General features: G+C 49.8%; 1 protein-coding gene across 1 annotated transcript in view; it reads left to right on the top strand.

The window, feature by feature from the left end:
• The window catches only part of SGIP1 (SH3GL interacting endocytic adaptor 1), a 55,633-nt gene that overhangs the window by 12,875 nt on the left and 29,489 nt on the right, over positions 1-13,269 (top strand). The window contains exons 3-7 of the mRNA XM_065673101.1: positions 6,651-6,714; positions 9,150-9,174; positions 11,111-11,167; positions 11,391-11,445; positions 12,196-12,371. Coding sequence (XP_065529173.1) covers positions 6,651-6,714; positions 9,150-9,174; positions 11,111-11,167; positions 11,391-11,445; positions 12,196-12,371 — 377 coding nt within the window. The remainder of the gene's footprint in view (positions 1-6,650; positions 6,715-9,149; positions 9,175-11,110; positions 11,168-11,390; positions 11,446-12,195; positions 12,372-13,269) is intronic.

Raw genomic sequence — 13,269 nt, 5'->3', positions numbered from 1 at the left:
GGTTTAGTAGGGTCCTTATGTTCTGCGTGAACAGCACAGAAGGAAAATTGGTGTGTTCTTCATGGAAAATTGGCACAGGAGCTGCTGGGAACCTGTGGTGTGCGTGGAGCAATGGGTTGTAAGGAGATGCCTTTGAAAACAGGGCTGTGAGATGGGAGCTGCTGTTGGCTGAGGAGCAGAGGTGATGGCAAAGCCTTGCAAAGAGGAGAGGTTTGCAGTGGGCTTTTCTTTGGGGGAGTGGGAAGGAATTACCAGCATGAGTGATGTTTCCCGTGTGCGTTCCCCTGAACAATCCCAATGCCCTCCTGCTGCTCGGTGCCAATGGAGGCATCTGGGAGCCCTGTTGTCTTCCTTTCCTGATACACCAAAAACCTGAAACCTCCTAAAAATAGAAGCCTGAGCGTCATCTGGGAGGGAGAGCCTGTCCTGGGCAACTTCTTACACAGCACAGCAACCTTTAGAAATGCATCTGGTGTTCTTGTGTGTGTGCCAGGCGGGAATGAAAGCCACGACTGTACCCACATTGAATTCACTGACAGGATCGGTGGAGAAGTCTGTGTCCCACGTCCCTGCTTGTCCCACACCTGGGGGCTCCCAAAGTTGATATGAACAATCCCTGGGGTCAGCAGGCAGCAAGGTATTCCTGCAGCTTCCCTACTGAGGTTGGTGAATAACCTGTGAGCAACAATCGGCATCCTTCTGATGTTCAGCAGTCCTTACGTGCTCAGCCCTTTGAATTGCTGACTTGCTGCAAGGATTTTTTGGGTGGTTTGCAGAGGGAGAAAGGTGCAGACCTAAGGGAATGGGAAAGATGGAAAGGTCCTAGGAGCCCAAACTCCTCCTGATACATGGGGAGGGATGCTCGGAGCAGAGCCAACATGGGGGCTGCTGCTGCTGCAGGACAGGCAGGACCCATGGTGGTGGCCACAGGGCTTCCTCCAAGTTCTTCTTCACATCTAGTGGCTGGAATAAGATTTGTAATTTTGGGAAGGTGTTGAATGTTAATTCAAAACCTCCTCAGGCAGTTCACCACAACCTGTTCAGAGACTCCGCTACCCTCATGGTTGAAATGTGACTGTATTTCTGAATCAGCCACAGGGTCTTTTATCACCTCCACCCACTGGAATGGGTATCCCTTCATCGCCACGTTTCCATTCCCGAGGTTACGTTTGGATCCTGATGCAGCTGCTCCTGACAAGGTTTTGGTGCTGCGCTGAATAGCTGAAGCTCTTACAGGTGCCCACCACCATGTCCTCCAGCCTTTTGGCTGCCCTCATCACTCTCCCATGAGCTGTGGATCTGCTCTGGGGCCACTCAAAGTGAAGAACTTTTTAGTCCTTCAGTGTGTTCCAACCGGAATCTCCGACAAGGAGCGAACTTCTCAGCATGAATTTATGTATCTTTTAAAAAGAAGCCTACAACTGTTGTTGTTCATTTTAATTTTCAAGTATTTCCTTTCTTGAAAGCCACAGGCAAGACCCCAACCATGTTCTGCTCTGGCAGAGAGCAGTTGATGCGGTGGTGAGGCCACCATCCCTTTTTCCTTGTCTTTGTCATTTCCTAACAGGTAGGAACTGCTGTAAGCAAGTGGAAGATTGTAATGCACATGTGTGGGACTTTGCTATCTAGATTATACTGTTTTCAGTACCCTGGGAGCCCAACAGGGTGAAGAAAGGCCCTTTAACACCTGGCAAGCTCATTACCAAAGACAGCTTTGTTAGCCCACCATGGCAAAGCTAAATGTAGTATTTTGGTGCCAGTTTGCACTGGAAACTATTGGTGTACCAGGATGGAATGCTAAGTCAGTGATAAATACAAGTGCTGCTGGTTAAAAAGTGATTTTTTTACTAAGACTGCGGTAGTTGAGATGCACCGTTTTGTACTGGGAAGGAAATCCGGTAACAGTGGCAATAACTAACATCAGCATGTTATTTATTGCCTGTGTTGTCTTTTATTGGTGATGGGTTTGTGGCTGGAGCCTGGTGCCTACCATGACACCACAGCAGCAGATGACCTTGTCTCCTGGAGGATTCATCCATGGTCTGCAGGACCAGGTTGCTGCAGAACGAGCCCCTTCGGGCTGCCAACAGAAGTGGTGCCATTGCTGCCCGACTGCTGCTTGCTGAGGGTCCATCCTCTCCTCTGTGGAGCAATTAGACTTGTAAATGAAGGGGGGTAAAATCTTAATGACTGTACCAAGGCAGTGTGCGGAGGGCTCGGTTCCTCACTGCGTTATTAAGCCTGCTGAGAGGCTGGTAATGAGCTGTAATGCAAAGACTGGGTTAGGTAAAGCATTTAAAATGTTATCATGATGTATACTAATTTAATTATATATAATAGAATTAAATTGATCATATAAAGTGGGGAAAGGACAAAAATAACGTGGACTGAAGCAGTGTGGCCACTGAGACTTGACTCTTCTGCTGCTGAGGGTGAAGTAGTTGAGAATCTCTGGGTTTGCAATGGCCCAAACATGCTCATTTTCATGTAAAATGTTGGTGCGGCAGCTGGGCCTAAGGTGCTGTGTCAAGAGAGCATTTGAGACACTGTCCTTTGGGTTATTTATTTGGGGCTTTAATTTACTCTTTGACTTTTTCCTCTGGGTATGACTCAGGTTTTCAGTAGTTCTGTCTTGCCTTTGCTTTGTCTTACTGAGCAAAGGGAGGATTATTATTTCTTTAGTAAATCAAGCCAAACCCAAATACAGAGAGCTTTTTGGCTATGAAACGGCAGCACGTTTCCAGGTCTTTGGACTCGGCACATTCAGTAAGACACAGGTTTGTGTGCGGTGGGGAAGCAGGATGCTCAAATCCAGCTCCAAGTTGCGTGCAAAACAATTCCACACACCAAAACAAAGAAAACACAAAGCTAATAGTGAGTATTTCTCATTTCCTCCCCTATTTCTCCCCCTTCTTCCTTATTCTCTCCCCTCCCTGCTGCTACTTTGGTCTTGAGCCTCTGGCATGGCAATAGATAACGTTTATCTTCATGCACAGACCAAGTAGAACTAATTTCAATCATTTCTTTTTCCTTTAGTCATTACAAAAGAGCATTTAAGGCAAAGATACTCTCCCTGATGTCTCTCCTGTTGGAGAGGTGTGTTGCTTTTACGAGGCCCATCCTGCTGAGTGAATAGCTCTTCCTTTAGGGACCTGCTTCAGTATTTGGAAGTCCCAGAAGCAGCAGCAGCTGCTCCAGCTGCCTGGGAATGGAGGGCGAGAGACGGGGTTTGGGACATTGGGGTTATTTCTATAGGTGTAAAGTCTTTGGTGTAGGAAAAAAAGGTGCCGGTTGTTCTTGAGAGTAAGATACAGAGAGCTTCATAGTGTTAAATACCGATTCCTGTTTCTCAGATGCCAATTATTAGGTATACCAGGAAAAGAAAGAGCAATAGTAAACAAAAGATGAATAATGCTCCCAAATTTGGAGAGCCTTTGGTGTTTGAAATGAGATCCCTGGCACACAGTGCTTAGTTCAGCTTTGGCTTGTGGCTACTCTGAGGCTTTGAGTAAGAGCACTTGAAGCCGTTTGGCTTGATGAGGACCAATTGCAGCATGTGAAGCTGTTGTACCTTGGAAGGGCCAGCCACTTTGCCCATGTTTTGCTCAGTCATCTCCCATTTAAAGCAGATGGTGGGCCTGTTGTGTAACTGAGCAGACGGCTTTGTTACAGGATTCAGCCAAATCGGGTGCTGCTTCACGTAAGACTAAACAAGAACTCATTTCTGGGGGTTTCGGCCCTCCCTGTTCTACTTTGAGTTTGGAGGATGAAGTTATTCCAGGGGGTGAGATGAATGGAAACCTTCCTTGGTTATTAATAACTCGCTTGAGTCTTGAAGAAACACAAGGAATGCTGAGCAGCACTATGTAGTAAAAACAACGTCCATGTAAGGTTGCAGGATGAGCCCACGGCTTCAGCACTTTGGGGGCATATTGATCCCATAGAATCACAGAATCATAGAACAGTTAGGGTTGGAAAGGACCTCAAGATCATCCAGTTCCAACCCCCCTGCCATGGGCAGGGACACCTCACACTAAACCATCCCACCCAAGGCTTCATCCAACCTGGCCTTGAACACTGCCAGGGATGGAGCACTCACAACCTCCCTGGGCAACCCATTCCAGTGCCTCAGCACCCTCACAGGAAAGAATTTCCTCCTTAGATCCAATCTAAACTTCCCCTGTTTCAGTTTTAACCCGTTACCCCTTGTCCTGTCACTACAGTCCCTGATGAAGAGTCCCTCCCCAGCATCCCTATAGGCCCCCTTCAGGTACTGGAAGGCTGCTCTGAGGTCTCCACGCAGCCTTCTCTTCTCCAGGCTGAACAGCCCCAACTTCCTCAGGATGGGCTGTGTGGGATCCTATATGGGATTCATTCATCCCTGACCATGTAATGCCTTGGGCAGAGAAGGGAAGTGCACTGCATTTGATTTTCAGGAGCAGCCTCTTAGTTTCTCATTTCATAGGGGATAGTGTCCAAAGCAAAGCTCCATGAGCAGCACCAAGGGGACATCTCCTGGTCCTGCCCTGGCTTGTTTGGTCCTAGCGTTGGCCCAAAAACCACCCAGCCATGGGTTGTTGAAAGCATGAAGCATCCCACTGTGTTTTGGTAATACTTAAACCCAGTGTTTAATGATGTGCTGCAGTAAGCACATGTTTGTAGTGCTTGTTGCTTGTGCCAGTGCCCAGAAGAGTAGGATATTCCTTGGAAAACAAGAAATAATTTCAATTCAATGGCAGGTTCAAAGCAGGAGCCAGACCAAAGGAACCCACTGTCCCCCAGTAGCATCATAAGGGGAAGCAGGGACAGGCCAAGGGGAATGGCTTGAACCTGCCCGAGGGGAGACTGAGCTGAGCTCTTAGGCAGAAGCTCTTCCCTGTGAGGGTGCTGAGGCGCTGGCACAGGGTGCCCAGAGAAGCTGTGGCTGCCCCATCCCTGGCAGTGCTCAAGGCCAGGTTGGACACAGGGCTTGGAGCAAGCTGCTCCAGTGGAAGGGGTCCCTGCCCGTGGCAGGGGTTGGAGCTGGAGGAGCTTTAAGGTCCCTTCCAACCCAAACCAGGCTGGGATTCTATAAATGAACTATGCCAGGGCACACAGCTCCTAGGACAAGTGCTCCCATGTTCCTGGGGTATCCAGAGCCTGTTTCAGGGGAGCTACAGGAGATTTGGCTCTTTCAACACATTGCTTGAGGTTGAAGTTCGAGGTTTTCTCATCCAAACCTGGTCAGTGGTTTATAGCAAAGCAGGTTTTAGCACTGGTATAGCTGTGTGCTTCTGGTGTAACAGAGCACAGCAGTGTACTGGTTGTTAGCTACGTCTCAGTCCTGGCAACCTCTATTTGTGCCACTGACCCTTGCCTTCACCTTTGAAAGCTGTTGCACACCGCACTGGGGAGAGGAAGGTGTGCAGGGCTGTGCAGGCATCCGTGCATCCAACAGGGCTCACGATGGCAGCGTCCTCATCTTCCTGCAGACTCGCCCTGTAGCTGTTTCCTTGCTGCGTGCATGCACCCATGGCTGAGTCCCTGCAGAGCTGGTTGGGCACCCAGCGAGGAGGCAGCAGGACAGGGTGGGTGCTGCCAACCCTGCTCCTCCTCCCTTCCATCCCTGTGGGCTGTGGTTAGTGATGGTCCCTCTTTGCCTTGTCATGCCTGACTCTGCTTTCCAGGAGGTTTCAGGGTAGGGGCCTGCTGCAGTCCCTGCACCCTTGTTCTGGCCATTTGACACAGGCCAGCTCGTTGGATCAGTGCGAGCACTGCATCTACCTCCCGACAGCACTGCTGCACCCTTGCAGCAGCGTCTGACCCATGTCACAGCACATTTGGGTGGCTTCCAGACCGAGGCACAACTCCTAGGAGCTGTGAAAGGAAAAGAGGCCAGAAATAGCTGTTCTAGGCTCAAGATCTGTGGTTTATATTGGCTCCTGTGGCTACCAGAATCCCTAAATTAAGCTGTGACCTACATTAATTGCTGTCATGCTCCTGGCAGAGATTCATGACGAGCGTGGCCAGCAGTGGCCAGCACGAGAGCAGCTTCCAGTCACAGCTGGAACATCATCTGCATGAAAACCAGCCAACTGAAATGTGCTGAAAATGCTCCAAATCCCTTCCTTGGAGTCCTTGCTGCAAGCAGCCATCAAAATCCCTCTCCTGGGTAGCTCTGAGGATGGAAAAGAGGGAGAAAATCTCAGAAACCCACTCTCCTCCATTCATTCTTTAAGTAGTGTGGTGACGGCGGTGATGGGCTCCAAGCTGGTTCCAGCATCATTGGTGCCAGGCATCATTTTAAGCGCAGTGCAGAACAACCAGCCTCATGGTTTAAACTGTGTGGGTTTTGCACCAAAAAGAGATTTCCCCACTGAGCATCAGTCCCCATATGCATCAGTGAGACAGTAAGCTTAGAAATATTAGCTGTGAAATATGTAGTCACACATGCTGAGAGCAGGTTAATGAGTGTTAAGTGGGCAAATACAAGGCATAAGCAATTGTAGAAACCACCCGCAAAGTCCTGCTGGTGGTTCTTGGGTTTGGGTCTTTCTAGTTTAACCTTAGTTATAGATTCCAGCTGACAAAGGAATAAGGAGCCTTTTGGAGGATTTCTGTAAAGGCTGATGTCAATATTGCACTCTTATCTATACCCCTTCTATCCACAGGATTGAAAAAACGTACAAGGAAGGCCTTTGGTATACGGAAGAAAGAAAAGGATACCGATTCCACGTAAGTCAGTGGGCTATACACCACATTAATGCATAATGATACTGGGGAGAAGCTGCTGCCAGGGTGCCAGCACAGGAAGGAAGTCGGAGCACCACAGGCATTCATCACCCTTGGAGCAAGTCTTGGAATAACAAATACATTTAAGCTGTTTCCCCTCGCACAGGCACTGGACAGCAAATCAGGTATTGCCTCTGTGCCACCCAGCCGGCTCTCCCGGCGTTTGCGATTGATGGTGACAGTTAGCGGTGATCAGGAGGAAATTGCTCCTCTGGGAGTTTCAGCCGATTAATCCCTGCCCAAGCTCCTGATCTGCCGTCTGCTGAGGTCTTTTTAGATGCAAATTCGTTTAAGCAGATGCCTGCACAGGCATCCAAGCAGGTAGCCAAGAGCCCTGGTTGGGGCAGGCTCGGGATGATGAGGGTGCGTGGGGCTCCTTTGGCTTTGATGTGGGAGATGCTTTTGCTCCCTGGAAGAACATCTGGCAGGGGTCTCCTCACATCTGGGTGCAGAACTGCTGGTGGGGCGCTGGGCCTGGCTCTTGGCTGCCACTGATGTATTTTGGGGTGTGTATCAGAAAGCAGTGTGGCAAAGGAGAGGGGGAAAGGCAGTGAGGAGCCCCGCTCCCTCTCCCTCACCGTCATACAGGTATTTAATGCCTTGCACAACAAAATCCCTGGGGGATTTTGGCTTTATTTTGTTCAGATTTGCTTTCCTCAGCTATTTTCTATGTCACTGGTGGTTGCTGAGGTTTCCTCTGCAAAAGGGCAGCCACCACAGCCCTAGCCATGCTCCTGGTACCACAGTGAGCCTTGGTTGCATCAGCACCTGCAAGGCTCTGCCCACTGCAAAATGGGGCCTGAAAATATGGGGTACAGCTTGATGGTCTTAAAGGTCTTTTCCAACCTCATTGATTCTATTCTATGGAGAGCATCCCCAAAGAGGGCTGTGCAGCACCAAGCCCTTGTCCTGCTGGCTTGTCACCAGGAATGGTGGCTGTCCATCCCCAAGCAGGCTGTGGGACAGCCAGGAGCTCCGTGTGTGGCTTCATTTATAATTTATCAGGATGCTGGGCAGGAATCGGGCTGCTCCGCATCCTCGTCTGCCCAGGGAAAATCAATGGCTCCAGGTCTAGGGCCTGCCTTTAACCAGTTGCTGGCAGCGGCCGGCTCTTCCTGGAGGCTGGGGAAGGTGGTAGCCTATGGAGATGGTAAACGAATCCAATGGCAATGAGTTCGCGGAAAGGCTGCTGTGGAGGAGACACTTGCAATTAGCAGGCAGCAGTGATTAGCACAGCACAGGGTCACGTCCCAGTCATCACCCCAAGTGGCTTTGAGTGCTCTCCAAATCCCACATCAGCAGCCGGTGTGGGGCTGGGAGGTGCAGCGAGAGGCTGGGACAGACCCTCTGGTCACCCCCTGCCATGGACCTGGTGATAGGCACCATGGGGTGGGATGTCCAGAGCTGCTGTCTGGGTTCTGGAATGGGCTGGATTTGCTATGTGGTGAGAAAGGACTTTCCACACCTTCCCTCCACCAGTCAAGGGTCTCCATAGCCATTCTAGCTGGGATATGAGCAGGAGGTGACATCCCTGGAGCTCAGGCGGTGTGGGGTCTATACAGAAGCAATCTGTGCTGCTTCCAAAGAATTCTTTGCTGCTTCCAAAGAATTTCACAGATCTTTGTGCAAAAAGGTTAAATATGAGATAAGAGAGATGGGAGGCAGACACCAGACACCTGTGAACTGGAGAAGTTCCATGAAAGGCGTCATTCTCTCAAGCCAGAGTTCGATGGGCAGCAGATCCCAGCAGGGTTCCTGTGATGTCCTAAGCCAGACATTAACTGCTGGCAAATCTGTGGCAACGCATCAGGGAGCATGGGAGAGGTGGAGCAGCCGCGTGGTTTTCATGAGCATACCTGTGTTTTCACTAACCAACTTAGCATCCTTGGACAGCGTCTGAATGCGGCTGCTGAGCCGGACACGCTGCTTGCCGTGATCAGGGTCTAAATCCCGTAAGTGGTTGGGGATTAGGATCCCTGAGGATCTCCTCAGCTTTCAAATCCATTCAAGAGAAGTGACTGTGCTGTTGCCGGAATAAAACCTCTGACTCACTCCGTATGTCATTTTTAGTGCCTTCTGCCATAGGATGTGCACACAGCGTAGGGCTGTGGCTGTGGTATGGGTGCAAGGAGGAGCCAGCCCAGCTCCTCAGCAGGAGAATGGGATCATCAGCAGGAGCACTTTAGGAATAAATATAGCATTTGTCACCTGATAACATGAGATCAGCAGCACTGAGACCTCTGTGTGGGTTTCATATAGAGCACGTGGCAGGTAATTCAGATTTGCTGATAGCTTCGTAATTAAAACCATCTCCACAAGTTAATTGGGCACTAGTGCAGTTTGGGAGCTAACACTCTGCTTCTTTCTGTTCTTTCCAGAGGGTCACCAGACAGGGATGGCATTGTAAGTATTGCATGGACCTCATCCTGCTTTCCCCCCCTGATACGGCTCCTTAAGTGGTAATTCCCCCATCAGCACTTTGCGAACCGTCTCTTCATTTCGGTTTCATATAGAAAATACATCTTGGGCAGGAGCCGTTTAAAATAATGGCACATCCCAGGATTTCTGCGGGTTTAACATAGAGAAAATAACAACGAACACCTGAGAGAGCCTCGGGCAGAGGGCCCACGTGTCCGGCTAAACCCCCCCTGGCTCCATATCCCCATTTCCACTCCTGCTAATTGGCTTGGGTCAGATTTGCTGTGGGATGGGTTAAGGGGATGTCGCCAGAACAGCTGTTTCCAGTGTCTGTTTTTATTTCCTATGTTAAACTGAAAGCAAGGGGAGACTTGGTTTTGTTAATTTGATTCTTGCTGCTTTGATTTATGGTGAGAGAAACGGCCCTGCTAGGCCTGGGTAGTGGAATGACCGCATCTCCTTTCGCCATTTGGTAGCAGCTTGATGAGTGTTGGGTTCAGACTGTGACTGCGTTGGTTTTTCTGGAGCAAATTCGGATGTTTAAGCTCACCTTAAAATAATGAGACCCTCGGGAGGCTCAGCAAGGGGAGTGATGCTGGGGTGACAAAGCCAAACAAAAACTGGGGTATCACTTCTTTGGTTTGGGTTTTCTTCCACATCTGACCCCAAACGCATGGCTTTGGGCTTGCCCTGTGTCTGTGAGAGATGGTTAAGAAATAGGGATCAAAAAGGAGTCTGCAGCTCAGGTAGGGCTGGAACCAAGGCTCTGTTCACAGTAACACACAAATAACATGCAAGGGGCAGCCCTGAGCTCTCTCCTCCACCAGCAGAAGTGCTGTGGGCAGCCTGTCCTCGCAGGATTTGGTGCAGGGACCTCGGGTGAGCTCAGGTGCCCTCAGGCAGGCTCATGTTCTTGTTGCTCCATGAGGCTTGCTGTCTGAGCTCAGTGCAGGGCAGGAAAAGGCTCCAGTGCTCCAGCAAGCTGAAAGATGGAGAAACGCAATTTGTGGGATATAAGGAAGCCACTGAACATATGTGGGGCAGGGGAATTGGAGGATGGAGATATTTAATGTAACTTCTCTTCCTACAACATGTGTTCACTGTAATATCTGCAGCCACCGGAGTGGCCAAGAGCAAATCATAGAATCAGTCCTAGAACCCTGGAATGGTTTGGGTTGGAAGGGACCTTAAAGCTCCTCCAGCTCCAGCCCCTGCCATGCGCAGGGACCCCTTCCACTGGAGCAGCTTGCTCCAAGCCCCTGTGTCCAACCTGGCCTTGAGCACTGCCAGGGATGGGGCAGCCGCAGCTTCTCTGGGATGGAGAAGCAGGGGTTTGGACCTGGATGAGCTTTAAGCTCCATTCCAACGCAGTCTGGGATTCCATGGTCACAGCTGGGTTAGCCCAGAGACCGCTCACTGCTGCAACCCAGCTCATGCCATGGGTGGCTGGGCTGCTGAATAACACAAACTGAATCCTGCTTTCGGTGTGTTCTGGGGAAGGTAATTATCTCCCTATAAACAGTGGTGCTACCTGTGCTCGATGGGCAAGGGGAATCCCACTGCTGCCGGCTCTCCCCACGGGCTGAGCATCCCAGCACATAGAGAAATGGTCATTTCACCTCTTGCTTAAGTTGGCCCCTCTTAAGTTGGCCCCTCTTAAGTTGGCCCCTCTTAAGTTCACTTAATGAATGTTCAACAAAAGCCTTTTTACCCCTCTGGTGTGGAAGACATTCCCAAAGTGGGAAGTGCTGTTGTGTATGGCTGATGTGCACATGCAGAGCAGCTCGCTGTAGTGCCTGCAGGGGCAGCTGCTGCAGTACCCACTGCCATCCCAGCTGTGTCAATGCACACGTATAAGAGATGCTCTGCTCTTGTTTCCTTAACTTAAAACATGGACATTTTCCTTTCCAATGTCTTGCAGAAGAAAGCAAATGGAGCCCCGAATGGATTCTATGCAGAGATTGACTGGGACAGATATGTAAGTGCCCCACGGAACCTGCCCTCCATCCAGCACCCATACAGCTCCCAATGGGACCTGGGCTGTGCTCACGTGCTGCCTTGTGCCTCTTGGGTGGGATTAGGCTGCAGAGAGCTGTGATGGGCATCTCTTCCTGCAGGAGGAAGGAGCTGCTCCAGCTTTCCAGGGATGGAATTAGCATTCCCAATTCTTTCTTTTGGTTTTGTTTTTGTGCCCTATTCAGAACTCACCTGAGCTTGATGAGGAAGGATACAGCATCCGGCCGGAGGAACCAGGCTATATCCTTTATGGCTGGCTTTGCCTCTTGGGGTACCAACTGTAAGATGAGCTGGGGTTCACAGGCAGGCCACTGACATGGTTGTTATTATTACTGTTATTGTTACCATCATCATCATCATCATCATCATGCCTAAAGAAGAGTAAGCTCTGGGAAACCTTAGAGCAGTTTCCAGTGCCTAACGGGGCCAAGAAGAAAGCGGCCAGTCTGTGATTCTATGCTTATTTCTTTCCCCCTTTTTACTTCCCTTTTGAGCTGTCACTCCACAGCTTTAAGTGGATCCCACAGGGAATTACCTGAGGCAGTAGAGCAGAGGGTGATTTTAATTGCCTTTGATCCACTGCTGTGAAATGAGGAGGTGTGATGAGCAGTGCCAGAAGCATCCCAGCAGGGTATCCCATGGGGAAGGTAATGTCCTATCGCATCTGTGGTGGGTGCACATGCGATGTTCAAGGCCAGAGCCTGCGCATGGTCCAGGAATGTAGGCACTAATGCACATCACTGCTGGGCTAAACCAGGGTTGGCTTTATCCCTGTGAGCACCAGTTCCTGCATATGGATAAAGCACTGAAACATCACAGTAGTGGCAGGCACTGCAGGAGGATTTGCCCCTCCACACTAATCCCATCCATGGGAGTTTGGGATAAGCATTTTGGGAACCCCTCATTCCCACTCTTCAGGGGTGCTGGAGCCTTTGACTGGCAAGGCTCTGCCCTCACAGCAGGAGGAAACCTTCTTTAACTGTGCTCTACCTACCAAAGGAAAGCACTTCTACTCCTCAAGTGAATCCGAAGAGGAAGAGGAGGCACATAAGAAGTTCAACATCAAGATCAAGCCTTTGCAGGCTAAAGACATCCTGAAGAGCGCGGCCACGGTGGACGAGCTGAAGGCATCAATAGGCAACATTGCACTTTCTCCATCCCCCGTGGTGAGTCCTCGTGTTTCTGTCTCTTCCCTGGCTTACAAAAGCAGTTGTGCTCCCGAGGGCTCATCCCAAGTGACCAGGAAGCTCTTCCTTAGGAGGGAGAAGTTTCTCTTTATGTCCTTAATTATAAGGTCTAGTCTATATGGAACTAATAATGTGACTGCAGGTAGAGCTCAGAGGTATTGCAGTGATGTTTCCAGTTCAAATGTCTTAAAAACCCCTTTTCCTGCTCATAAAACAGGGCAACTGGGATTTGAATATACTATTCCCTTATTTTTCCCCTTATCTTTCAATGCAACCATCATCCAGGACATAAATTGGATCGGCCTTGCCCTCATTCCCAGGGCTTTCCACACCACCGCTATGGGTGTTAGAGGGAGATTTCTCACCCCAGGGGTGAATGTGGGGTTCCTGGAAGGAAAGGTCACCTCTCCTTGTGTATACATGGTATAAATACCATCACCCTCTGGTTTCCCTAAGACTCGTCAAGATTTCTGTCATCTCATCCCAATCTGTTCAGCTGTGAAAAGATTTGGTTTTTCCCTTTCAGTGGGCTTCAGTGTGGGCTTTAGTGTCTTTTCAGATGAAGCTTTCTGTGATTTATAAATAGCCCGTATCTGAAGTGTGAATGAATCTCAAACCCGAAGCAAAGATGAGATCGAATGAATGCGTTTTATTTCTTCTTTCCAAACCAATGCGACGTGGCCGAGTTTAATGAGAGCTTCGGGGTGCCCCTGGCACATCTCTGCTCCCCCTGATGCTTGTCCCTTTGGGCAATGTGCACTTCTGGATGCTGCCGGTGCTGTGACCAGGGAGGTTTAGGGGTTAGAGACTGCAGTTGGCTGCTTTGGGAAGCACAGAAAGGAAAAAAGAGTTAAAAACCCAAGCTCAAAATGCAGCA

Source organism: Lathamus discolor, chromosome 3 (genome assembly GCF_037157495.1).
Source record: "Lathamus discolor isolate bLatDis1 chromosome 3, bLatDis1.hap1, whole genome shotgun sequence".
Classification (NCBI taxonomy): Eukaryota; Metazoa; Chordata; class Aves; order Psittaciformes; family Psittacidae; genus Lathamus; species Lathamus discolor.
This window is presented reverse-complemented; position numbering and strand designations above follow the sequence as displayed.